Source organism: Brachyistius frenatus, unplaced genomic scaffold (genome assembly GCF_029030835.1).
Source record: "Brachyistius frenatus isolate BFR_SWC_R1_liver_20210118 unplaced genomic scaffold, ASM2903083v1 Contig_638, whole genome shotgun sequence".
NCBI classification, from domain to species: domain Eukaryota; kingdom Metazoa; phylum Chordata; class Actinopteri; family Embiotocidae; genus Brachyistius; species Brachyistius frenatus.
Window position 1 is genome coordinate 6,846 of NW_027211237.1, and position 27,475 is coordinate 34,320.

Here is a 27,475-nt window from a genome sequence, read left to right on the forward strand (position 1 = left end):
GAGGAACCCAACAGTTCAACATAGTGGAGAACATCTGTTAACAGAACAAGAACCAGAGGTGGAGAGCATCTGTCTTGGCTGGTTAGAGTGAGGGAAGAGCAGAGAGACTGACATAAACACAGTGAAAGAGTAGTCCTGGCTCTTCATTTTATTTAACTTTTTATTTTATTTTATTTTATTTTCTGTCATGTCATGTCATGTTGTTATATTTAATTTTATTTTATTGTATGATGATCTTCCTGTGAGATGAAGCTCAGATTCTGAAGTAACACAAACTGTCCACATCCTGAAATTAGAATGAATTTTCGCTCTGTTTATTCACACATTTGACAGTAATAAACACAACAGTCACTGGTGTTGTTCTTCAGTCATGAATGAGTTGGTTCCTCGAACAACCCAGTAAACGAAGGCTTCATGATAGGTGCTCCATCAAAATAAAAGTTTCCTGTATACCAGCCTTATTTCTTGCAGAACGAAATGAAAATAAGTTATTTCTTCTACTTCTAAGATGATTCTAAAAACAGTAGTTTCCAAAATAAATACTGCATTTATTTAACATGAGGAAAAGCTCACATTAACTACCCTACCTGAGGAGCGTGAACGCAACAGGAGTCTGTCCCGTTTTAGCGACTGGTGACGTCGGCGGCTGCAGGTAAAACGGCACACCTGCAACTCTACACACGCGCATACGGTGCAGCGTTCTCCTGCAAACATCCGGAAGTGAAGCGAGGAGCAGTTCGTGTTGAGACCAGTGTGTGTTCTGTTTTCCCGCTACGGGTCAGTGGGTCAGACGATGGGACACTTTGAGGACGCGGTGGATGGACGCAGATCTTCCGACTGAACTTCACATCAACTCTCAAACAACTTCCTCCAGACTGCCGAGGTAAACAGACCCACGAGCTCTTCCTCAGTCCCCTGACCCCAGGTAAGCTCGTGACGATGTGTTGAGGTGAGTCTACCTGAGGAAGTTCTGAATGTGGAGTTTGATCTCTACATTCACTGAGCTGTCGTCTTGTTCATCTGCAGTCTGAGACTTTCAGAAAATCAGATGTTCACAGGATGTAAATAGAAATCAAATCTGTATGTATTTCTCATTAAAACACAGAAAACAGACAAACAGAATTCAGTTTCATTTTAGGTCGAAAACTCGTGAATAAATATAACATGCCGTTAACAAACCTGCTAATTGTTTCCTCACCACAGTTAATACTAAGAAAATTGCATTGATTGTTTCTGTCTCAATTTAAAAAACAAAACAGAGATTAATATCAGTTTCAAATGTTTGTGCTTCTTTGACACAGCTGTTATTTTGTCATATTTTCCTCAAGGTTTAATGATTTGATCATCAGTTTTGTATTCTTGTTGGTTTGTAGTCCTGCTTTAGTTTGAAAGTTACTTTTGTTTTAGTTTAAACCTTCTTCTATTCTTTAATTTTCAGTTATTTTGAAAGTCTGTCTTTTAGTGTCAGCTCCCTGTGTTCACTTGTGGTCTTTTCTGTCCCTGCTGTTACCTGCTGACCACACCCACCTCACCTGCTTTCTGTTCCTTAATCAGCCAGCTGCTCTCACTCACCAAACCCCCTTCCCCCCTCCCCCGTTGAGGCTGTATCCACTGTTGAGGCTGCATCTCTAGAATTTGCAAAGCATATCTGCTGGTGGATCTCTGCAGTTGGTATCAGGGCAGGAACCAGTCTGACAAACTGGAGAAATCAGACATGAAGAGCTGAGTGAGTCGGACAAGTCTGGACCTGCCGGCTGCTTCATGACTGTTAGAGCAGGATAAAGACTCTCTGCTGGAAGCAGCGCTCTGAGCACTTTCCAGGTTCATCATTTGTTGCTTTTAAATATGTATGACTCTGAAGATCAACATCTTTGCACTCATCACACATTCCACTTCAGGAAACCAAATCTTAGAGACTCTTCTCTCATGGAATCATGCTTCTTGGTCTTCTTCAAACTAAACTCAATATCTTTGTCTTTGACCAAATGATTCATTGGTGACATAAAAATAATTATAGTTGGCTCACTATTGAATCAATGTCAAACCAACAGAAAGTTGAACACAAAGGAATGTTCAAGCTTCATTTGATCAGCAGCTATAAAACACCACGACAAATTTAAAGTCACATGTTGTAACCTGCTGAAGATCAGGAGTCATTAAACTGCCAGTATATTAACCTACCATACAGACTCCTGAAGAACAGCGGAAAGACCAATGTTAGTATTCTTTTATTACACATCATACGGTCTAACCTGCTGTGTAAAGTTGCACCTTATAGTAAAATGTGGTTCATACTAACTCACCAAGGAAACCTGTTGTATTTAAAAAAAAAAATCTGATTCTGATTATGCAAAATGTAGCAATCAGTTTATTTACTGAAACAAAGTGCTGCACAACTCTAAAACAGAATTAAAACAAACTAAGCAATAAAAACACATAAGACTAATAAATATGAAAGAAAAAAAAATAATCTGGCCTAAACTGAAAATACCAGTGAGAATATATGTGTTTGTATGTGTAAACAAATCCTATTTAGAATTGAGCTTATTGTAAGCGTTCAAAAGAACAAAGTGATCAGTTCAGATTAGTATTATTATTATCATTGTTATTATTATTGATCATTGTTATTGTTATTATTATGATCATCATCATTGCTATTGTTGTTATTATTATTATTGTCATTGTTACTGTTATTGAGCCACACACAGCAGGTGAGACAGGTAACACACCTGAAACTGGACTAACTTTATGTTCATTTGTTAAAAATGTGTGTGTGTGTGTGTGTGTGTGTGTGTGTGTGTGTGTGTGTGTGTGTGTGTGTGTGTGTGTGTGTGTGTGTGTGTGTGTGTGTGTGTGAGAGACAGGAAACCATGGAGCTGTGGGACAGACCGAGTGTCCGCCCCCCCACGGAGCCTTTACTTCCTTCACTGGTGAGAATCGACTGACGGTCTCTGAACTTTTCCTACATGAACCAGACAGACGTCATCAGTAACATGCAAACACAGAACATACGTGTGCATATGAAAGAAGCCTCTGATGAACCTGTGTGACATCAGACATGAACACGTACACACTTCTTCTCTGATGTCTCATTCACACTTTGTTTCTGGATCAAATGTGAAGATGAACTTCCTGTTTCCACTCCTGTCCATCATGTTTCCTCAACACTCAACCTCTGACATGAGCTGCTTTTATTTTAGAGCCCCGATATCTGGAACGTGTTTCCTGTACCTGCAGGGATACACCTGAACAACCAGAACCTCGTTCAGGCCGGAACCTGGGACAGAACCCAGCTGGCTCGTTGGATGAGTGGTGGTAGCCAGTTAGATAACAGGGTACACAGGACAGGTGTTGAGCAGTCAAGAGGTGTTCACCTGCTGAGGTGTTGGTCTGATGTGATCTCAGCTGCAGGTGTTGACCGCTGAGAGACCGGTTTGGTTTACTAGTGAGAGTCTGACAGCTGAAATCATTTCAATGGAGACACGTGTAGTAATCTGTGTTCCTCCATCACATGTTCACATGTAAATCTGAACCCTGTACATGTGGCAGAGACACTCGTGTCCTCCAGAAGCTTCATGTTGAGGTCGGGCTCACCAGACATCACAGTTCTTCCTGAAAGTGTTAGATGGATCCGATCCGACATGGATGGGTTTTCACCAAACTCTCATGAGAAAGTTGGAAAACATTTTATTGCGTTGTCTAAAAGATTCACTGGAATTATGGCCGAACCGTAGAACCAGTACCAGACCCAAAGTACATGAAGGGCAGTGTGTACTTCTATGTAGTGTGTGCTTCTATGTAGTGTGTACTACGAACCTTGGTTTGTACCGGTCTGACAGGTTGTAGATGCAGTTTACTAACTGTGACCCATTGAACCTGGATGTGAGTCTCACTGCTCTGAAAGAGGTCTGGTTCCCCTGAAACCGGGTCAGGCTGAGGTTTAACTTTGATTCTTTCTATGGAAATATCACAGGAGACAAGAAAGGTGTTTTGGGGTCAAAGCGATGTGTGTTCTGTCTGTATGTCCATGTTGATCGGGGTGTCTTGTCTTTGGACAGCCCACCCAGAGGACATTTGACTACGTGCTAGTGGGCCAGAGGATGAACGAAGACACGGACCAGAAGTCTCAGAGACAGAAAGCCTTCATTCAGCAGCTGGAGAAGAAAAACATCACGGTCACTGTGAGTTTCTGGAAAGAAGCTGTGATGTCATGTTCTCTAGAAGCTGTGATGTCATGTTCTCTAGAAGACGCTGTGATGCCATGTTCTCTAGAAGACGCTGTGATGTCATGTTCTCTAGAAGACGCTGTGATGTCATGTTCTCTAGAAGCTGTGATGTCATGTACTCTAGAAGCTGTGATGTCATGTTCTCTAGAAGACGCTGTGATGTGTGTCGTTGTGTGTCAGAGGATCAGCCATGAGGACAAAGTGTTTTTCGGCCTCCGTGCTCCCAGTGAAATGTTTGAAGACTACCAGTACCTGCTCAAAGTGTCTGACGCCTGCAACTGGTGTGGAGATGTGAGGGGAGGAATCACCCAGGCTACCAGGTAACACACACACACACACACACACACACACACACACACACACACACACACACACACACACACACACACACACACACACACACACACACACACACACACACACACACACACACACACACACACACACACACACACACACCTTAGTGAAACATATCCATGTGTTCCAGGATCAGCTAACAGAGGTGTAATTATCGTTCAAATACAGCAGCTGCTTACTGACATGTTTTTAACATGAAGGGATCATAGAACGTGTAAATGTCGGGCCGTGTTCCTGACCACATGACAAGCATAGCATCATACGTAGCATGGACAGTATTTGTTCTCTCTACTGTGCCTCTTGTGATATTATAACTGATGAGACACATTCTGTGAATTAAACATGATCGAGATGTACAAATGAGGCAGGGTTATTATTTTTATCAAACAGCTCAGAGTAACAAACTGATTTACTGTGCTCTCTGTTTTCAACATACTTTTATTTTAATGGGATTTAATTACATCCGCTGGCTAGTGTGTCTTCAATAAAAATAGTTTGCTCAAACGTTTCCCGTTATTCTACAATTGAGGCTCATTTGTTTTAATTTTGAACCATATTTTGTTGGTCTAACCCCTAACCCCCTAACCCCTAACCCTTTAACCCCTAACCCTACCCCTCTAACCCTCCACAGTGCTTCCTGAATGTTTATTTTCAGCACTGAAGACACATTCTCCTCTGAAATAACGACAACTCTCTGAATGAACCTCCCGGCTGTTCTTTCTCTCCTTTATTAAGTGCACTCTGGAACGAACTCCTGATGAGTTATTTATGCAGTCCAGCGACAGTTGGTAGCTTTAAGACTTCCATCCTAAAACCTACATGGCATCAACATGCTGCTTGCGTCTTGGTTCTGAAACCACAGGACACTGAAGGAGTCCAAACCCACTCTGGGAGCATTGTGTTCTCTACTGTAGTTCAGAAGCTCCTCAGTGGGGAGGCTGCCGGAGGGGATGTGGTCTGACGCCGAGATGATGAAGGCTCTGCACTCTTGGGTTCAGTGACTGTGGACTGGTTCCCATTTTTAAAAGTACCAGGGCGTCCCAGGGAGAGTTTAGTTTGCTGTCAAACCTCTGATTCAGGAGGAGGATCCCATTCTGGTTGTGGAACAGTGAACAATTCCTTAGTCATGAGCTTCGGGTGGTGACTGACAGATTGAGATCACGGATACAAGTACCTGAATAGATGAACGCAATAACCGAACAATCATATACATTTCATTAACTGAGTTTACATGAACAGAAGCTGCTTTAACTTGTTGTCAAAGAGGAAAAATTATATCTGCTTAATAAAACAAACGGATCTAATAAAGCAGTTTTATTCTGAAATAAACAGTCAAAACTAAAATAGTTGACATGTATCTAAAGTTCGCCTGTAAACCACAGATGCAGAAGACATTTCTTTAAACGTTGTATTGTTCCTCCAGGATTCGAATCGTTCACTTCATTCTTCATCAGACCTTCATCAACACAGGAGGTGAGTGTTCACGTTGAATTCATGTTGTTAAATATATTCTGTGGCTTCGTAAACTTCTACATAGATAGATACTTTATTAATCCTGCAAGGGGAAAGTATTTCGCCACAGCAGCATTTATAGATGCAGGACAAAGCAATAAAGTAACAATAAAAAAAAAAAAATAGGGAGTAAAAAATATTAAATATAAAAATGCAGAATATATACAATAAAAATATAATAGTATTCAATTAAACTAAGATAAACAATAGTGCAAAGAATTAAACAAACACAAAAAACAACTTCTAGCAGACATAACGGCCACAAATGTTTTTCAGGCACAAAGTATGAACTATTGATGTGATGTATATAATTTGTGTTTTGATGTGGAACAGGAAACGCAACATCCTTATGTAGACATGTTTTGTTGTGTCAGAAAACCTGAAGGAGCTGCTGATGAAGGATGTGTTTGAAACCATGTTCTGCCTCCACGAGGTCAGTCAACCTTTCACCAACTGCTCCTTTCATATTGATCTGCTGACACTGAGGCCCAGCTGGTGTGTTCAGGGACCCGAACGGTGCCGCTGCATCGAACACATTCGAAGAGATCAGACCAGACCTTATCGAGACTGTATGAAAACATACTTAAAGCGGTTGTTTCTGTGTTGTGTCTGGAGAGACATCATAACTCCCCCTCTGATATTGTTTGATAAGATACTTCTTTATTTGCTCATCTTTGCTTTAACTGGGTCCAAACAAATAATGAAATAAAGTACAGAAAAGAAATGCAGCTGTGTGAAGAGCCTCTGCTGCGTAACAAACAGTAGATCACAGTAGGATGCACTTGTTACTGTATTCTATATTGTACAGTGTGGACTCATGAAATCCTGTCTGTAATTAGACCTTCCCAATGACTGCAAGGGGAAATTTAAAGGTGAAAACATTTAAAGAAATATGTACTAATATGCACCCTCTTAACTTTCAATCAAATGACTAAAAATACAGTAGAGTCCAGTAAAGAATCAGAACAGAGCAGTAGAGTGTAGAGAACCTGTGTCTGGTGTCACAGTAAAATACAGCAGTGGGAGCACAATGTTTGTCTGGTTTCTACTTGAAGGTAACGACATTAAATCTGAACACAAACTTTTAAAGATATGTTTGAACAGAGGTTTCGATGCTGATGTGAAACTTATTATTTTTTATGTCGGACAAAATTAACGATAAACCCTGATGTTTGTATGTCACATTTCTTTTCCATGATCTTCAGAGAAAAAAGCAGAAACAGCTGACGAAGAAGTGGGCTCGATGGTCGGGACTTTTTACAGGACAACCTGTCAACCATGTCAAGTCAGTCTGTCACTGTCTGTAACTGTCAGTCTATTTGTCTTTGACTGTCTGTATTTGTCTACGACTGTCTGTATTTGTCTGCGACTGTCTGTATTTGTCCACGACTGTCTTTGACTGTTTGTATTTGTCTGTGACTGGGGTTAGGGTCAGATCATTTACCGTGCATGTTCTCCATGTCTATGACAAACTAGTGTCCAAAGCAACAACATGGAAGGGAAAGCAGTCACATGGCACTCTCTACCCCGCCTCATTAAATCTGAGGGAAATCCCTGCTCTACAACGACTGCTATTGAATGACCAAGAGGGGGGCTGCAGTACACAATAATCTATTTAACTATTATACAAGCACTCAAAACACAGGAACAGTCTTTAATTGGCTTTAACTGTCTATCTTTGTCAGTATTTAGATGTATAGAAGAGTTAATGCAGTGAAACATATAATCAAATAAGGATAATAATGAATATATATAGTGCAAGTGTCTTGATCAGTCTAAACTTTTATTTTCTTACAATATTGAATTACACTAATTGTTCTTACAGGTGATCACCATGAGTGAAAATCAGTCTGTTCTCAGTGACCTGCTTTATCTATGAATTATACACAATATTTACAGTCAATACAAATGTCTCTGGATAAGCATCTGTATCAGCCCCATTCAATTTCAATCATTTCCACAGGTTTAGATTTCTAACTCCAAGTATTGTGTTGAAGCGGTTTATTGTAGCTTCATTGAAATCAGTCACGTGTTGATAATATCGAACACTGTCAGACACACACTTATAGTGTTGCACTGATTTGTATTCACAACAAGTGATGTAGATGAGAGGAGCATTAAAAGAAGAGTTCATTTCTGTGACCTTTCACACATGTCATCTGGCTGCTGGCTGTGTAAAGTAGATCAAACCTGCCTGAAGACTATCTCTTCATCATCACGAGATGCTCACAGGAAGCTGGTTCTGAGGACAGGGACTAGTTTAATGGGTGCTGAAGTACGAGTGGATTAAATGAAGGACATTTCAGTGGATCTCTACAGATACAGATACTGCTGTACTCGCTCATCCCTAGTAGTCACTGCTGTATTGATATGTTTGTTTTTTCACGTCTTCTCTTTATTTCCTCGCTCCAGGTGTTACTTTGGAGAGAAGGTGGCTCTGTATTACCTGTGGCTGGGATGGTACACCAAACTGCTGGTTCCGGCTGCTGCTCTGGGTCTCATAGTGTTCCTGTATGGACTTGCCTTTTTCAACACCAACCCTCTCATGTAAGTCAGGTTTACAGACATAAATTAATTTATTAGTACCCTCAACAGCTCATTAAAAATGCTTCTTCCTCTTGAAAAAAATCATGCAATCAACTGCAATTTTCTCCTGTAAACGTACAGCCTTCAGTCTGTCACAGAGTAAAGAAAGTGTGAAAAAAGATCAATTATTTCCTCTTCTACAAGGATTATTCTAAACCAGCCTCCACAAACTTGTTGGTTACTCTGGAAAATAATTAGAAATAACTGAGTTCTAGTGATATTTAGAACTGTTTTCTTTAATTATTGTCACACATTTGTTCAGTGTTGTAATCCATCACTGAGCCGGTTTAAATGTAGAATAGTGGTCAGTCTGCTGTTTGGTATCATTGTGGTCACCACACTTTAAAACCTCTGTGCTGCAGCGTGCTGTCAGTTTGTAATGAGTGAAGAAGAAACAGACCGACACCATCCGGACTTTTACCAGCAGGAACCTGACAGACTGGTCTGTGATCTCTGAATTTATGGTGCTACAGTCGATCATCACCATGACGATGTTAAACAGCTGTGAAGAGGGAAATAATATTATAAATAACTCTTCACTGGTATTACGAGAACCGCTGCCCAGTGGAGGAAGAGGTTCAATGATGGAAGACCAAAACCTGCATCTTATAAACACTGACATTATAATATAAGAGGGTGGATCATTCGTTCCCAAACTGCTGCTCTTGTGTGCAAACAGCACAGCATTGACCTTCATCCTGCTCCGTGCTCGATGCTGCACTCCATTCGCACACAAGAGGAACTGTTTTGGACCATATTGATCCATCCTTGTAGTGAAATCAGGTGTTGGAAAGATGTTGAGAAGTGAGCAGAAGTAAAATATGCACAATACATTTATTTACAATACATTTATTTTATGAAGAGCAATGTGCTCTGATGTGATGGTGTTAATAAATAAACTGCATCGGGAGAATTGAATGTGAAAGTTCATCTCAAAATTGACACCAACATTATGTACCAGCGACGCACTCCGTGTGGCACCGTTCCACCCATCTGGGCGGAGCCCGTTGGTAAAAAAGCTCCTTGTACCGCACCAAAATATCAATGCGTCTAGATTTGCACTTTATCTGTACTGTGAACAAAAATAGGGCCCAATGTGCTAGGTTGTCCAAGACTGTTCCTTTCTGCATGAACATAACCTCAAATAATTATATAAGTCTGTTAAGAAGTATGTTGAATTTGAAAATGTATGACTAAGCGATAGCTCAATCACTATTACTTCCTCTAATGCTTTAATTTTTGTCCTCAGTCAGGAAGTGTGTCAGTCCAGCATCATCATGTGTCCTCGCTGTGATAAAAGGTGCAAAGTGTGGCAACTCTCTGACACGTGCACCTACGCAAAGGTGAATGCAGCTATTTTTTTAAAATCTTTTTTCTTTAACCAGCTGCAGTCAGTTTAACTTAAGAATTCATTTTGCAGAATGCATTTATGAATGTGTAACAGTAATAAGAATTAATCTAGGGAACAATTAAAAAAGGAAGTTAAAAGCAGCAGTTTCCCCAGTCTGAGTTGGACTCTAAAATCACTGATTTCTACAATCGTACAACTTCATATTCTCGTCTTTATAGTCTTCAAACCTGCCTTTTCAGTTCAAATTTCAATCCAGTTTTATTTACATAATGCCAAATCCCAATATACATCATCTCAGGCCACCTTACAAAGTTAAAGACCTAACAATATTACATAGAAACACAACAATTCAACAATTCCTGCATATTCAACAGCTGGAAGGAAAAACTCCCTTTTAAAAGGAAGAAGCCTCCAAGAAAACCTGAACCGGAGGTGATTCAAGCCATTTTCTTTAACCAGTTGGGTTGAGGCAGAGTTGACCTGGGAGGACATGTGAGTTAGGGTTTGGAGTTCCTCAAAGTTCTCCTCCCACCTTCAACAATGTCACAGTCCGTGTCAACAGTTCTCCTTTACGAAACACAGTCTAAGTCCAATCAAAAGTCCTTCTGACTGCCTCCCTGGACTTTTACCACACTTGTTCTTCAGCAGCCACCAGAACCAGAGCATTTTGAACCTGTACGGCCCCTTCTACTACTTTAAGAAACCCAGAGTCACCAGAGGCCTCGTTCTTCAGCTTGAAGACCTTTTTCAACTGTGTTGATCGGCTGACAGCTCTGTCCTCTCTTTACCTATTAGACCTTTTAACATGACCTCAAAGTTGACCATCACTCTCTGGTTTCAGGGTTCAGATCAGACATTCCATTCCTTCTCCATGTTTGGCCTTTGTTGCCCACATGAGGGTTGACTTCTATCAGCTGAGCTGTTCAGAACCTTTTCAGGACCAAACCCAAAGCCTCTGAAGGGTCAAATTGCTGTTCAGTTACTGAGCACAAACAACAGAAAACCTTCCTCCTAGCATTGTTTCATAGATTTTTCTTATTGGAGAACTGTATTACAGCAGTGGGGGCTTGTGAGTACTATCACATATACCAAGAATCTCTCACCCTAACCCTAACGAGACAGTCCCTAACGAAACAGACCCTCATCCCAACGAGACAGTCCCTAACCCCAACGAGACAGTCCCTAACCCCAATGAGACAGTCCCTAACCTCAACGAGACAGACCCCAACCCCAACGAGACAGACACTAACGAGACATTGCCTAACCCCAACGAGACATTGCCTAACCCCAACGAGACAGACCCTAACCCCAACGAGACATTCCCTCATCCCAACGAGACATTCCCTCATCCCAACGAGACATTCCCTCATCCCAACGAGACATTCCCTAACCCCAACGAGACATTCCCTAACCCCAACCAGGTCATAATGAGGATAACAGGTTTTAGCGGCTCCAACAGTCTATTTGAGTGATGAATTGGTTACTCAGGACTGTAAACACTGACATTGTCCTGCTGTTTGTCTGTCTGTGTGGTAAAACATGCTGATCTTTCCTCTTCATAACATACATGATGTGTTTGTATCTACACAGGTCAGCCATTTGTTTGACAATGAGGGCACGGTGGCTTTTGCTATGTTCATGGCAATCTGGGGTGAGTCTCTGACCCAGTATACACCTGCATTATGAACCATCCTGATCCATCCTGGTGTGATCCAATCACACGTGGTCAGCTTCACACCTGGAGTTTCATGTGTTAGAAGTGACCACTGCTAACTTCTCCGCTCTGTATGCAGATAAGCATATGTCATAAATATATATAAAAACTAACGAACATGCTGTAACATGACAGTAACACATCGGCGCACCGGGTCAGATACAAACACAGGAACACGGAGCTGCATTTATTTTTATTGAAATTCAGAGGACGTCAGCTGAGTAGGCAGTCTCACTGTGTCCTCTGGACCGATTGTGTTCACATTACTAACAGAATTTGGCCACGTGTGTCCCAGACCACCTCTGAATGTGGTCTGAGCAGATCAGCATCCTCTGTGTGTTCACACCTGTACTTGAAGCTGACCACTTGTGATCCGATCACACCAGGAGGGATCAGATCAGATCTCTGTTTACAGGCTCTGATCTGATGTCTGATCTGATATCTGATCTGATCTGATCTGTTCTAATGTTTGATCTGATCTGATCTGATCTAATGTTTGATCTGATCTGATCTGATCTAATGTTTGATCTGATCTAATCTGACCTTCTGTACTGACAATGTTCTGGTGACATTTTCTTTGTGTTGTTTCAGCCACGCTGTTCCTGGAGTTGTGGAAGAGACACAGAGCAAAGCATGTGTCTCAGTGGAAGGTGTATGACTGGTGTGAGGAGGAGGTACAGCCTTCAGCCTGACTTACAGACCACACAGTGAAAGATTTAATGTTCACTGTAATGTCCAACTGAGCTCAAGTGACTGTAAACATGGAAAACATATTGTGTAAATACAGAATCATCAAACTGAACAAAAAAATGTCAGGTAGAAAAATGAAAACTTCATTTAAAAACAGGAAAACGGAAACTCACAGAAAGATGCAGTCATGTAAACGTGAATCATTTCATTGCATTTAAAAACTCATAAAAAAAAACGTGTTCCCTCATCAGAGTCAAATGCAGATGAGCACAATGTATTTGACCTGATAACACAAATGGTTCCTGTCTTGTGTGTCTTTATTGAACGTTCAGAAGAGTTTGGGGCAGTTCTTCCTCACAGAGCTCAGACACTTTCTGAGGATATCTGCTGCGATCAGAAGACAGATTTTCTTTCTGTACAGTTTTACTTCAATGTTTAGACTCATTGCTGCATCACCCAACTTCTCCTGTTCTACAGTTGACATTATAATTTATATATTGATAAAACAGGAATTTTAGATTCCCTCAATGATGGTTTGCTTTCCAGACCCAGAGGCAATAAACTCCAAATCAGGATGCTGCCACCTTAAACTTCACCTTCAGGATCTTTTCAGATTGACACTGTATGTGATGTCCTTTTTACAATATACGGTGCTGCTGTTCTTCCCAAACAACTGAATCTCATCAGTCTATAAAACAAGTTTAATTTATAAGGGTGCAAGTTTCAGTTCTCCTGCTTAATGTTAAATCATTTACAGAGTTGAATAATGTAAGTTATTAATGCTATAAATCAGAAATCACTTTTGTCATCATGATGAAATCAATGTTTTAAGGTGTGTTATTAAGGCATTGAGTCATTTCTTCAGTTTGACTCACCAGTTTTAAACATGTCACGTGTTAAGGGGGAATATTAGCCTGTGTTAAGGGTGAATGTCAGATGTGTTAAACATGACGCCTGTGCTAAATAATAATAATAATAACAGTAATACTAATATTAATGAGAATAATATAAATAATAATAGCAAAAATAGTAATAATAACAATAATAATTGTAATAATAACAATAATAATTGTAATAACAATAATATCAACAATGATACTAGTAATAATAACAATAATAATTATAATCACAACAATAAAAGTAATACTAACAATAACAACAACCATAATAGTAATATAATAGCACAACTCAGATCATACTAACTGATTCAAACAAGTTTGTTGTTCCAGGTTTTGTTCTGATCAGCTGATGATCATCAGCAATGTTTATAATTCAAAGCCCATTTTGATCAGTCAGTGACTGTTATCTGCTCATATATGTTTAATGTGTGCATTTAATGTCTGCATGCTTGTATGTGTCAACAGGAGGAACTAATAATGGAAATAGTCAACGATCCAAACTGTAAGACCAAACAGTTTAGACACTCGTACCTGCGCAGCACTCTGGTCCTCGCTTTGGTGACAGTCATGGTAAGACACTGTTTGTCCATCATGTCTTCTTTTAATCTGCTGCAACAATCACACACAACACTGCAACAATCACACAACACTGCGACAATCACACAACACCGTGACAATCACACAACACTGCAACAATCCCACAACACTGCAACAATCCCACAACACTGCAATAATCACACAGCACTGCAACAATCACACACAACACTGCGACAATCACACACAACACTGTGACAATCCCACAACACTGCAACAATCCCACAACACTGCAATAATCACGCAGCACTGCGACAATCACACACAACACTGCGACAATCACACACAACACTGTGACAATCACACACAACATTGCAACAATCCCACAACACTGCAACAATCACACAACACTGCAACAATCACACAACACTGCAATAATCACACAGCACTGCGACAATCACACACAACACTGCGACAATCACACACAACACTGTGACAATCACACACAACATTGCAACAATCCCACAACACTGCAACAATCACACAACACTGCAATAATCACACAGCACTGCGACAATCACACACAACACTGCGACAATCACACACAACACTGACAATCACACACAACACTGACAATCACACACAACACTGTGACAATCACACACAACATTGCAACAATCCCACAACACTGCGACAATCACACACAACACTGTGACAATAACACACAACACTGTGACAATCACACACAACACTGCAATAATCACACAGCACTGCGACAATCACACAGCACTGCGACAATCACACAACACTGCGACAATCACACAACACTGCAATAATCACACAGCACTGCAACAATCACAGCACTGCGACAATCACACACAACACTGCGACAATCACACACAACACTGACAATCACACACAACACTGTGACAATCACACACAACATTGCAACAATCACACACAACACTGTGACAATCACACACAACACTGCAATAATCACACAGCACTGCAACAATCACACACAACACTGCAATAATCACACAGCACTGCAACAATCACACACAACACTGCAATAATCACACAGCACTGCAACAATCACACACAACACTGCAATAATCACACAGCACTGCGACAATCACACAACACTGCAACAATCACACAACACTGCGACAATCACACACAACACTGTGACAATCACACACAACACTGTGACAATCACACACAACACTGTGACAATCACACACAACACTGTGACAATCACACAGCACTGCGACAATCACACACAACCAAACTGAGTTATCTGTAGTGTGATACTGGAAAGTGAACATGCCGTTTACAGGCATTAAACCACCTCACAACCAGTTCAATCCTGCTGGAACAGCAGGAAGGAGATTTTATTGTCAGTTAAAACAAACTCAACTATTTCCTGCTGATTTTGGAACATGAGTGAAACTTATTGGAAAATAAGAATTTAGAAGTGAAAAAGCTTCAAATCAGATGACATGTTTACAGAAAAGATCCGACTAACACCTGGCAAAAGAGGGTTAAAAGAAGCTCCATGCTGGTGTGTTTGTGTTGCAGTTAATGCTGATCATCGGTTTCGCTCATGCTCTGGTGGTGTTTCGAGTGGTCGCTGCACCCTTGATGTCTAAGTGCCAGTGGGAGTTCCTGAAAGACCACGCCAACACTGTGGCTATGATGCTGGGAGCTGTGCTGCACTACCTCACCATTCAGATCATGACCCGGGTCTGTATACCTCTACCGAGTCCTTGTGTGGGCAGACTGGGAGAAACATCCATTACTCGTCTACATTACGTTTAAATTCATTCAATTCAATTTTATTTATATAGCGCCAAATCACAACACAGATTATTTCATGGCACTTAACACATTACAGTCCTTACAGCAAGACTTTACAATATTATACAGAGAAACCAACAATTCAACAATTCCCACATAAACTAGGAGGGAAAAATAACTCCTCTTTAAAGGAGAAAAACAACAGAGGGAAGAAAAACTCCCTTTAACAGGAAGAAACCTCCGACAGAACCAGGATCAGAGGTGGAGAACATCTGTTAACAGAACCAGGCTCAGAGGTGGGCGGAGCATCTGCCTCGACCAGTTGGGGTGAGAAGTGAGCTGAGAGAGAAAAGGACAGCATAGAGATACAAGACATGAACTGTTGGTGGGTCAACAATCACAGAGCAGGGACATGCAGCTCCATGACGGGACATCTGCAAAAGAAAGAACAGAAACTATGCGAGCGAAGGAACTGAATGTAGACAACAGATAATAATAAGAAACTATGGGAGAGAAAAACATGAAGTTAATGAGATGTGATGGTGAGATACAAGTTATAGAGTGAAAGAGTGAGAGGAAAGAAGCCCAGTGCATCATGGGAGGTCCCCCCAGCAGCCTCGGTCTATAACAGCAGAACTGCAGGATGGTTCAGGTTCACCTGAGCAGCTCAACTATAAACTTTATCAAAAAGGAGAGTTTTGAGTCTAACCTTAAAGCTAGAGAGGGTTTCTGCTCCTGAACACAAACTGGGAGCCTGAAAACTGAAACTCTGATTTACATCCTGCTGGTGGAAACTCTGGGAACCACAAGTAGGCTGAGAGAGAAGATCTCTGTCAGGATGATGATGTTCTATAAGATCTATCAGGATGATGTGGTTCTATAAGATCTATCAGGATGATGTGGTTCTATAAGATCTATCAGGATGAGGTGGTTCTATAAGCTCTGTCAGGATGAGGTGGTTCTATAAATTCTCTGAGCTCAGATGGAACCTGGTCATGAAGCACTTTGTAATTCAGCAGGACAATTTTAAATTCTATTCTTGATTTAACAGGAAATCGATGAAGAGAAACTAAAACAGGAGAAATATGATCTCTAAATTCTGTCAGAACTCTTGCTGTAGCATTTTGGATCAACTGCAGGTTTTTAATGCAACATGCATGTAAATTACAATCTAGACCGAAATTATTTGTTGTTTCACATTTGTTGTTCTTCAGATTTTGTGCTTCACGACATTCAGTCAGAATCAAAGTGCCAAATGTGAGCTTTGATTTGAGTCAGCTTACTTCAGCATAGAAAGAACTGGAGATGAAGCACTTTTACTACCCAAATAACAAAGCTTACAAAGCGATTTAACTCTTAGCTACTGCTGTTTACAGCTGTGTCATTTCAACATTAGTTTGTCAACAAAGTGGTATCATTCAGACTGAGGAGAAAAAACTCTGATGAATGTCAAAGACAGTTGGTTTTCCAAAATCAATCGTTGGGTTCATTCTCAAAAAGCAGGTGAAACAGGAGAAGTAGAAAATGGTCCTGTGGACCAAGAAAATAATTTGCACTGTGAAGTAAAACTCTTTGAGTGCACAGCAGGTCAGAAAAGGGAAGCAAGACAAGGAAGCATGTTTTCCTGGATGGAGGCGAACATGCTTTGACCCAGTCTTCATTCATTGTCCTTTATTCACACAGCTGAAGACACAGCAAAGCTCAGGGCATTTATCCACCACAGAGAACTTGGATGACATCTGTGAACCTGTGCTTCTATAAACTCATATAAAACCAGTTGGTGGTTTATATTTACAGAAAGTGAGAAGGCTTCACATTCTTGGACTCACTCAAATTCTAATTAAAATGAAATAATTCACTTAATTTACCTTAAAATCAGTTTTATCATGTACATCAAACAAATCACCAGTTTAGTATTTTTTTTTTAGAATACTATTATTATATAAAATATTATTATTATTATTATTATTATTATTGTAACAATATTCTCCAGAGAATATTCTACAGAATGAATTGAATAAAATTTCTGTTATACCCCTGTTACATTAGTATAGATCGCCCTCTGGTGGGTCACCCTAAATAGAAGACCCTAAATTGCCCCAGCATGATTTCAACCAGGTATAACCAAGAAACATACACACACTAATCATATAATCATACAAGAACGGTGGCTGCAGATTTTCTGTTCATTCATTCTATAATCTTCTATAATTTGCAAGATCAAAAACTGGAAACTATATTATAAAAGTACATTTCAACAAAACTCTGAAAGGAGTTCTTATGCACTTACTTTTCACCCAAATACAGTCCACCCAGACTTAATGAGCCAGAGTGAAGTCAGAGGTGCACACTTGTGAGTCCACCGTCTGCTGCCTGAACAGACTCCAGCAATCCATCATCGCATACGACAGCTGCTTCCAAGTTCAGGACCTGTTTACACACTGACTGTAAAAGATTTAAAACCAAATGAAAAGGACCTTTGACCTGTGGAGCCCTGAACTTTGTGCATGTGCTAAGGGGCTATTTCTCCCACCAATGTAAAGCCGGTCAGATTGAAAACATTAATGTATCATGAAGTATTCAACATGAAACAAAATGAGTATAATTGTCCAAATAATTAGTTTGGACTTTGCTTCTTTAGTTTTGTTGTATATTTGTTGCAGTTTGTGACAAAGTTAAACCGTATTTATCTAAACTGATTAAATTATAATGTTCTTTATTAACCACCAGTGGTTCTGCATTTACAGCTAATCCTCCAACCATGTTCACAAGTTTGTAGAGTCTTTCTCATGTCAGCCTCCAGGAACCAAACTGAATGGATCATATCAGATATAATACAAGATGGCTTCCATTAATGTCTTTCATGTCTGCTGTCTGTTGTTTAACATCCTGCAGGTCAACAGATGGGTGTCCCTCAAGCTGTGTGACATTGGTGAGAACAAAATTGGAGAAAATTCTAATAATAAATCTAAAAAGAAAGATTTCAAATGTTTTTTTTTAATGGTGAATGTAAAACAAAATGAACCACATTACAGATTAGGTGAATAACACTGATTATCATCTGGTAACATGCTGTAAATCCATATCTGTGATGGCAAATGAATGGTAGGGTCTCGTCCACATGTGGGCTGTTACCACCCTGATCATCATCCATGTGTTGGCCATTCGGTGTTAGGCATGTGTTGAACTCTGACCCACCAACTCACACATGGAGGACTTGAAGGATCTACAGCCAGTTACCAACAGCGTCCTTCCAGCACTCTTGTAGAGTCCAGGTCTCAGCTCGTCTGAGCTGTTCTGACATCATGCACAGGACCAGCCACATGTTAGACGGCTGGTCGTAATGATTGGGCTCATCAGTCAATCAATACAGTTCTTGTACTGAATTCTAAATTAACTGAATATTGGACAGTTTGTCAAGTTTCCCAACAGTTGCATTCTTGTTTGTTTGTGTGTTATTCAGAGAAGCTGAACTCACTCGCTGCCACAGAGAGGAGCTTCACGGTGAAGATGTTCACCTTCCAGTTCTTCACCCTCTTCTCCTCCCTCTTCTACGTTGCCTTCTTCCTTGGCAGGTACTCTGTGTCTGTCAGTCACAGTTCACTTCAATTCATTTTTATATTCAACCAAATCACAGCACAAATCAGCTGTGGGCCTTTTATATAGTAAAGTCTAGACCTTAGAACATTACAGAGAACATGGTAGAGACCAGAACCAGAGGAGGAGGTTGTTCCTTCATTTCACACTGCACACATTCAACTGATGATCTGCTTAGTGAATGATTTTAACGCTGCTTGAAAAGTAGGACCGAGACTGACGCATCCTCTGGCATCACAGAGAGCTGGCCCTCTTGGAACAGGTGTAGATCAACGTGGTAATCTGTAACCATGGTAACCTACATATAGTAATCAGCTTGACATTCAGAGGGCTCGCCTACTGATAACTGATGTTGTCTTGTCACAGGATAAATGGCCATCCAGGAAACTATGTGCGTATTGCCACGTTCAGACTGGAGGAGGTAAGAAGAGTAGTTATTCAGATGATTTTACAGCATCACCACCACAGTGGTAACGTGGAGGTGTGTGTGTCTTCTAGTGCCATCCCAGTGGTTGTTTGACAGACCTCTTCATCCAGATGGCTGTGATCATGCTGCTCAAACAGACTCTCAATAACATCTTTGAGTTCACTGTGCCGTGAGTGCGCTTTGTTCTGATGATGACTTCTTGTTAAGTACAGGATGTCATGAAAACACAGTGTTGATGTGTTGAATATTATCTGCTCATGTGTTTTCCAGCTGGTTGAAGAGCTGTCTGAGCAGAAGCACTGGAAAGAAGCTGGAGAGGAAGTGTGGTTACTGTTACAGGAATGCCTGCCGAGATGAACAGGGACGTGTTGAACCCTGTGATATCTGCAAACTTCGAGACTGGCTGCGTAACTACCACCTGGCCAACACGGACGCCTTCAGCCTGTTCAACGAGTTCCTGGAGATGGGTAGGTCAACAGTGTCTCCACCGACCTGACACCTGGAAAAGAACTGGTTTCAAGGTGGACTGCATCCTCACAGAAAGCCTCTTTTGAGATATATGAGCACTAACATGTGAGGACCATATTAAAACTAAAATGAGATGAAATGATGTGATGTTTATGTGCTGAGGTTAAAGGACGGAGATCCAGGAGCCCAGACAGGCTGCTCCCGCAGGAAGACTTAAACTAAGCTGCACCAGAACCTCCTTCAGCAACATGCTGCATTGGTTCATGATTAATATAATAATAATGATGATAATAATAATAATAATCTATCCATCATCTATACCCGCTTTATTCTGAACAGGGTCATGGGGGGGGGGCGGAGCCTATCCCAGCTCTCTTTGGGCAAGGGCAGGGTTCACCTGGACAGATCACCAGTCCATCACAGGGCCAACAGAGACAGACGGAAACAAAGACCGTTCACGCTCTCATTCACACCTCAGGGACATTTGTAGAACCACCAGTTAACCTGAGGTTCATGTTTCTGGATGGTGGGAGGAAGCTGGAGAACCGAGAGAACCCATGCAGGCACACGGAGAACCTGCAGACTCACACAGGAAGGCCCGGATTGGAAATCGGGAACCTTTTCGCTCTGATGCAATAATGCTAACCACTGAGCTGTGCCACCCTAATAATAATTATAATAATAATCATAATAACAACATGTGGGCGCACATTCCTGAACTATCACTTTGTAACATGAGATTAGTGACAAAGAAGAGAAACAGTTATTGGTTTGACACCTGAAGTTCAACCTGTTACATCATCAGCCTTCAAACCTGCGGCATCACAACTGTGTGTGTGTGTGTGTGTGTTTTATATTAGTAGACTGTCGTGTATCTCATGATATGTACATACAGTGTAAAATTCATTTCTTAAATGACTGTTCAGTGATATTTGACTTAATATTATTTCTAATTATGATCTAATTTGTTTCTGACTGTTACACACAGCAGAACTATTATTTTTCTTGACACACACAGAGAGAAGTAAAAGAAGGGAGCAAGCACCATGTTCTACCTGTCAATCAATCAATCTTTATTGGAGAGTCTTTGGTCCAGCTAACAGACAAAACTACACAAAAATAGGACTCATACCCGTGTTCACCTACACTGTACACTATGCAGTTTTCATATAGTTTTCCTCTTTTACTTATTTTAGTATGATCAGGTGAAATGATGTGATGGCTTCTAAAGCAGCTCCTATCAGTCAGTGAACACTGGAAATCAAAGTCTTATTTAAGGTAAAGGAGCCGCAGCTGATTTAAAAGAGCTGCTCACATCTCGCGGTTCTTCCACAACCGGTCAAACTTCTACCCAAAGCAGCTTTAACCTTCATGAGAAATAAGTGCACCGAACAGACTTCTTTACAGAAATTTCCTCAAATTATTCCATCTCCATGTTTCCATGTTGCTAATTGCTGTTGGTGCCCTTTAGTGGTCCAGTTCAGTTTCACCACCATATTCGTGGCAGCCTTTCCCCTTGCACCCCTTCTGGCTCTCATCAACAACATCTTTGAGATCCGCCTCGATGCCATCAAGATGGTCCGCCTGGAACGAAGGCTGGTTCCTCGAAAGACCAATGACATCGGTGAGTTCTATGTTTCACATATGATTCAAACTTTTTTTGCAAATTGGCCTAATATGACATAAATATCATAACGGCGGGAATCATAAGTCGAAGCCGGTAAAAACAGTTTTCCACATGAAATATCCATGAAACATCTGTGCTGCAGATACAGGAACTGTACGTGTGTGTGTCTCTGTGTCATATGTGCAGACGTGTGTGCGTGTGTCACTGTCTCGTGCAGGTGTGTGTGTGTGTGTGTGTGTCACGGTCTCATGTGCAGGTGTGTGTGTGTGTGTGTGTGTGTGTGTGTGTGTGTGTGTAAAACTGTCTTATATGTGCAGGTGTGTGTGTGTCACGGTCTCTGTGTGTGTGTGTGTGTGTGTGTGTGTGTGTGTGTGTGTGTGTGTGTGTGTGTGTGTGTGTGTGTGTGTGTGTGTGTGTGTGTGTGTAAGTAACTGTCTCATATGTGCAGGTGTGTGGACGAAGGTGTTGGAGGTGATCGGTGTGCTGGCTGTGATCGCCAACGGTCTGGTCATTGGAGTGACATCAGACTTCGTTCCTCGTCTTGTCTACCGTTACCATTACGGTCCTTGTTCTAGTGGACAAACTCGTCCACAGTGAGTCATTGTTCAGCTGGTAACATGTCAGCAGACGTGTTTCCGTGTTGTCACATGCCGTGTTTTGTTCTGTTGTTGCAGCTGCATGCAGGGTTACATTAATGACACTCTGTCCACGGCCTTCATGAGTCACCCAGCAGTGAAAGAGGACTTTTTAGATCAGATGGAGATGGATGGCTTTAACGTCACACAGTGCCGGTGAGATGACTGAACGCCTCTCCTGGACATCCAGACGAGTCGTGAACAGATGTGATCAACCGTGTGTGTTGTGTCTGCAGCTACAGAGACTACAGGAGTGCGGACGACTACACTCTGACCTCCCAGTTCTGGTTGGTGTTGGCTGTGCGCTTTGCCTTTGTCATCCTCTTTGAGGTTCGTACTTCAGATAAGAGCTGGGCCATATAGAAATACTACATGGATATTTCGATAGGAGACGCAATGTTGTCTGAGGTTTTCCATGTTGTGACATGGCACAAGTGTCTTTTTCTGGTTTTAAAGGCTGCATTATGATAAAGTCATGTCATTTTTTTAATTTAGCAGACTCTTCTGTTCTTTACATGAACATACAGTTGTGGATTAATTTGTTTGTAACCGTATTAGCTCACTGAAAAAATGCTTAATTCCTCCTGAAAAGTGCTGAAATTAAAAACAATTTTCTTATTTAAACTGCAGCCTTTAGAGAGGGAGATTCACCGATTGAAGAGAAAGTGGGGGGGGGGATCCATTATTGCATCTTCAAACATTATTCTAAAAAGACTTTGGCAGATTTGTTGGTAGAAATAATTTAATCATCACTAGAACTCAATTATTTCTAATTGTTTTCTTTCATTATTGTCACACGTGTTCAGTGTTGTAATCAGTCACTGAGCCTGTTTAAATGAAGAGAAGTGTCCCTCTGATGGTTGGTATCATTGTGGTCACCAGCCTGAAAATGGATCACAGAGAAGATGATCTTAGCATGTTAAAGGCTGTATGAGCATCATGTTCCTGTAACTCCAGCTGCACATGAGGAACCAGTTGAAGGTCCGCGGGACCGGAGTTAGACTGAAGGAGCAACATGGAGCCCAGACTGAACAAAAGGACAGTGCTGATGGTCCACAAAGAACCAAGGAGAACTTCAGAGGAGGTACCAGCTGAACTCAGAGGTCTGAGTACATCAGAGTCTGACAGCGGCAGGAGTCCCTTTCTGTTCCAGTGTCTCCATGAAGACGACCAGGAGGACTCACTGATGAAGATGAGCAGGAGGGCTCCACTGGTGGAGGACAGATGAGACAGAACTGGATCTTTCTTTTTTTTTTTTTCTTCATGGAAAGTACCAACAAATTCATCCATCCTTCTATTGTGTGTGTGCCCAGACTTCCCTCCCCGGCGACATATTCCAGCTCCTCCTGGGGGATCCCGAGGCATTCCCAGGCCAGATGGGCTGTATAATCCCTCCAGGCTGTTCTGGGTCTGCCCTGAGGTCTCCTCCCAGAGGGAGGCGCCCATGAGGATCCTGATCAGATGCCTCATCTTACTCCTTAGGACTTGAAGGAGTAGCGGCTCTACTCCGAGCTCCCTCCTGATGCCCGAGCTCCTTACCCGATCTCTAAGGCTGAGTTCTGCGGAGGAAACTCATTCCAGCCGTTTGTAACCGTGACCTCGTTCTTTCGGTCACGACCCAGAGCTGGTGACCATCGGTGAGGGTCGGAACGTACATCGAAAGCTTCGCCCTTCGACTCAGCTCCCTCTTCACCAACACGGTCCGGTGCAGCACCGCTCCATCCTACCCTCACTGTGACCAAGACCTCACGATACTTAAACTCCTTCCCTTAGGGCAGACGCTCTGTCCCCACCCAGAGGGAGCAATCAACTGTTCCCCAGCAGAGGACCATGGCCTCAGATTTTGAGGTGCTGACTCTCATCCCCGTCTCATCCTCATCTCATCACACTCACCTGAAGAGGTCAACAGGACCACATCATCTGCAAACAGCAGAGAAGCGAACCTGAGACCTCCAAACCTGACGTTCTCCTTCACCTGGCTGCTCCTAGATATCCTGTCCATGAAGGTCACTAACAGAATCGCTGACCAAGGACGGCCCTGGTGGAGGCTTGCCAGCGGGCTCCCCTCTCAGGTCGGGCTGCAGGAGTGTGCCCAGGTTTCCTTCTTGTGGGCATGGTGGGGATAGTTTGGACTCACCCCAGGGACCAGTTTGTTTTGAGAAACCGTACCCCAGGGCCCAATGCTCCGGACAAACCCGTCCACCAAGTTAACGTGGTGATTCTCGGAGGGGCTTTATTTCATCATTATATTCACATTATGGATGATCATTTATCAAAAATATCATTGTGAAAATACTTTGTGAAAGCACAAGTATTTGTTAAAAATATTGTGATATTTGATTTGATTCATGTTGCCTGGACTTTCTTCAAATGTGAGTGAGACTGTGTTGTCCATTTAAATTGAAAAAGTTGTTTAAATATTTGTTTGTGTGTTGTGTATTTCTACAGCATGTCGTGGTGGTGTGTAAGTTTATAGCAGCCTGGTTCGTCCCTGACAGCTCCATTCAGGTGAAGAATGATCGGCTGCACGACAAACTGACTCGCCTGAAGGAGGAGCTACGGTAAGTCCGCTTTAAAACGCGACATATCTTGACTTTACTGCTTAGAAAATAAATACTTTCATGTCTTCTGAAGATTTTTGTCACCTCATTTGAAGGTTTAATAAACAGTGCTGTAATGTGACCCTCAAATGGGAGCTCTCACTGCAGTGTGAAACACCTGTACAATAACACTGTTATCTGATGATGCTGAAATCACTCCAAACTAAAAGCAGCAAATCTGGGAGGGAGATTTTAAAGTCCATAATGTGGGTGGATGGCTGCTGGGCGGCAGGTGTTGCCATGATGCAGTGATCCAGACCAAAGATGGACCCGCAATGATCTGCTTTGTTAGTGTCTCAGGTTCAGGCGAGCATGACAGTCATAATGTTGGTACACCACTTTTAGTTTACACAGATCAGTCGCCTCCACCGTGTTGTTTGATGACTCCTCTGTTCAAACTCTCTGTTGAGGTGAAGCCGTCCTGCTGCAGCACCAAGTCCTGTATTTTGGTGTTAGCTAGGACTCGGTAAAGTAGATGACCGAAGAGTCAGGTTAGTCTCTCCTGGAGCCGATCTAGATGGCCCGCTGGTCTCGTTTGTGGGCCAAAATCAGAGACTCGTGCTGGGTAAGAGCGTCCATGTTGTCTCTACCGCTCCAGAAGGCCACCTTTTCTCCCAGAGGTTTTGTGTTATCATGTGAGACGCTCTCAACAACAACTAATCCCTCCAAAGAGCAGCTTCTGTTGAAAAACTCTTCAGGTCTCATTTGATTGAGCAGTGCACACTTTCCAAGGTCAAACACAAAGGAAAACCCTCCGCTTAAACAACGACACCAGACCATGAGGCCACTGTTGGTTGGTTGGCTGGCTGGTTGGTTGGTTGGTTGGCTGGCTGGTTGGTTGGTTAGGGTTAGCATGGTGACTGCGAGTCTGTACTGGGAGAGGACGAATGTCAGCTTTTAGCCAGCTAGGTCTGTGCTCAACATTGAGCGAACTAGCTGCCAACTGCAGGATAGAATATGCTTGGTGTGCTTCATTGTTCCTTATCGACTGAACCCAAACTGTCAGTCGGAGATGTCTCAACACCTTTTCAATAGATTCTATTGAAACGTTCATGTTACCGTCAGGCTCAATTGTTATTTCTCAGCTGGTCTTCTAAATTTTCACCCAGCATCGTCATCATGTCAACATTTTCATGTGTTCTGTACTTTGGTTCATGATGAAACACCTGCATTTACTTTCACATCTTAATTAATTGAACTCGGTGTTCACAGCTATTTAGCTAATGTTGGCATGCTAAACATGCTAAACATAGTAAACGTCTTACCACTAAACATGATCAACTTACCATCAGGAGTAACTATGTGGACTTTCAGCCAGCTCCTCATCTTATTCAAAAATGTGTGTTTGTGTCTTAATTTCAGCAAAATTAAACGCAGCAAATCAACAGACGTCTGACCTGGAGATGACCGAAGACCTGCTCGCTCTGACGTTTTGAAGTGTGGAAATATTTTTATAATTAATATTTGCTGTAGGAAGACCGGTCTGCACTGCAACTGTACTTCATAATGTGCAAGTCTTATGAGTCCGGATGTTATTGGACTTTTATTTTCTTCTGCTGCCATGTCACAACACAACTCTCACATCTAAACTATAACAGCACAGCTGACAGTCCTCTGAGGTTTTTATATTAAAATGTAAGAAAGCATCTTTTTTTCTCATTTGTTAAAAACTTGTTCCATGAAGCAGTTTTTCAGTTATGTTCCTGTCCTGACTTCAAAAACATAATTGTTGCATATTTCATAAGATGTTTATGCAATCTTCATTGAAACTTTCAGGCAGACGATGCTCTGTCCTGAAAACCACAGCTGAGTGTTCATGCCAGACAAGTGCGTCCCACATTGTAAATTTATCTTGGTTCGTTGAACCCATGCTACATTAAATGTTCTCATATTACCACAAAGGTGAGTGTCTTCCAGAATGTACCTCAGTCTGCTGTGCCACATCACTGGTGCTGTTCCATTTTATTGCACTTCTGCATCTGGCATCCTTTTAAAATCCCAAAGTTACGTCCACTTTTAAACACAGTCTATGGTAAATTACTGGGCATGCAAGTTAATGTCCTCTTTTCTTCACCAAGCTGTAAAGAACATGAACACGGTCCCTGTGATGAGTTGCTGTAACCCAACACCGATGACAAAGATTAATGAGTCGTGCTGCATGAAAATGTTATTTATGTTGGCCATACTTAACTTATGTCTGATATGTATTCAATGAACCATATTGCTTATAGACAGAAGTTGTAACTGTATGCACATAAAATCATTCTATACACAGTGGTGGAGAGATGATCGTGTTTAAATGCAAATTATTAAAGGAAATTTGTTGTCTTGTGAGGTTTGCTAAGCAGAGAACAGAGCCTGGCTGCTGTTGTACGAGTGTGCATCCGTCCCGATACACATTATACTAGCAATGCAGACAATGATGCAGAAGCAACCTTTTCTCGTCACTGCA

At 41.7% G+C, this 27,475-nt stretch overlaps 1 protein-coding gene across 4 annotated transcripts; it reads left to right on the top strand.

The window, feature by feature from the left end:
* The first annotated feature begins 726 nt into the window (after positions 1 to 726).
* On the top strand, positions 727 to 27,295 carry LOC138614959 (anoctamin-9-like). Of its 4 annotated transcripts, none has more exons than XM_069688580.1 (24): positions 727 to 925; positions 2,865 to 2,930; positions 4,059 to 4,181; positions 4,407 to 4,546; positions 6,007 to 6,056; positions 6,470 to 6,528; positions 7,301 to 7,380; positions 8,508 to 8,642; positions 9,931 to 10,024; positions 11,623 to 11,683; positions 12,338 to 12,420; positions 13,801 to 13,905; positions 15,451 to 15,615; positions 18,565 to 18,601; positions 19,133 to 19,244; positions 19,633 to 19,687; positions 19,765 to 19,862; positions 19,964 to 20,160; positions 21,633 to 21,785; positions 22,237 to 22,381; positions 22,463 to 22,579; positions 22,660 to 22,753; positions 24,872 to 24,984; positions 26,386 to 27,295. In XM_069688580.1, exons 2-24 carry the CDS (start codon positions 2,871 to 2,873, stop codon positions 26,417 to 26,419), a joined length of 2,310 nt encoding a protein of 769 aa, XP_069544681.1. In that variant the 5' UTR covers positions 727 to 925; positions 2,865 to 2,870; the 3' UTR covers positions 26,420 to 27,295. The 4 variants fall into 4 exon arrangements, 3 of the variants coding, with proteins under 3 accessions (XP_069544681.1, XP_069544682.1, XP_069544680.1); XM_069688581.1 differs by having other exon boundaries at positions 727 to 883; XM_069688579.1 differs by lacking the exon at positions 727 to 925 and having other exon boundaries at positions 932 to 2,930.
* Positions 27,296 to 27,475: the final 180 nt, after the last annotated feature.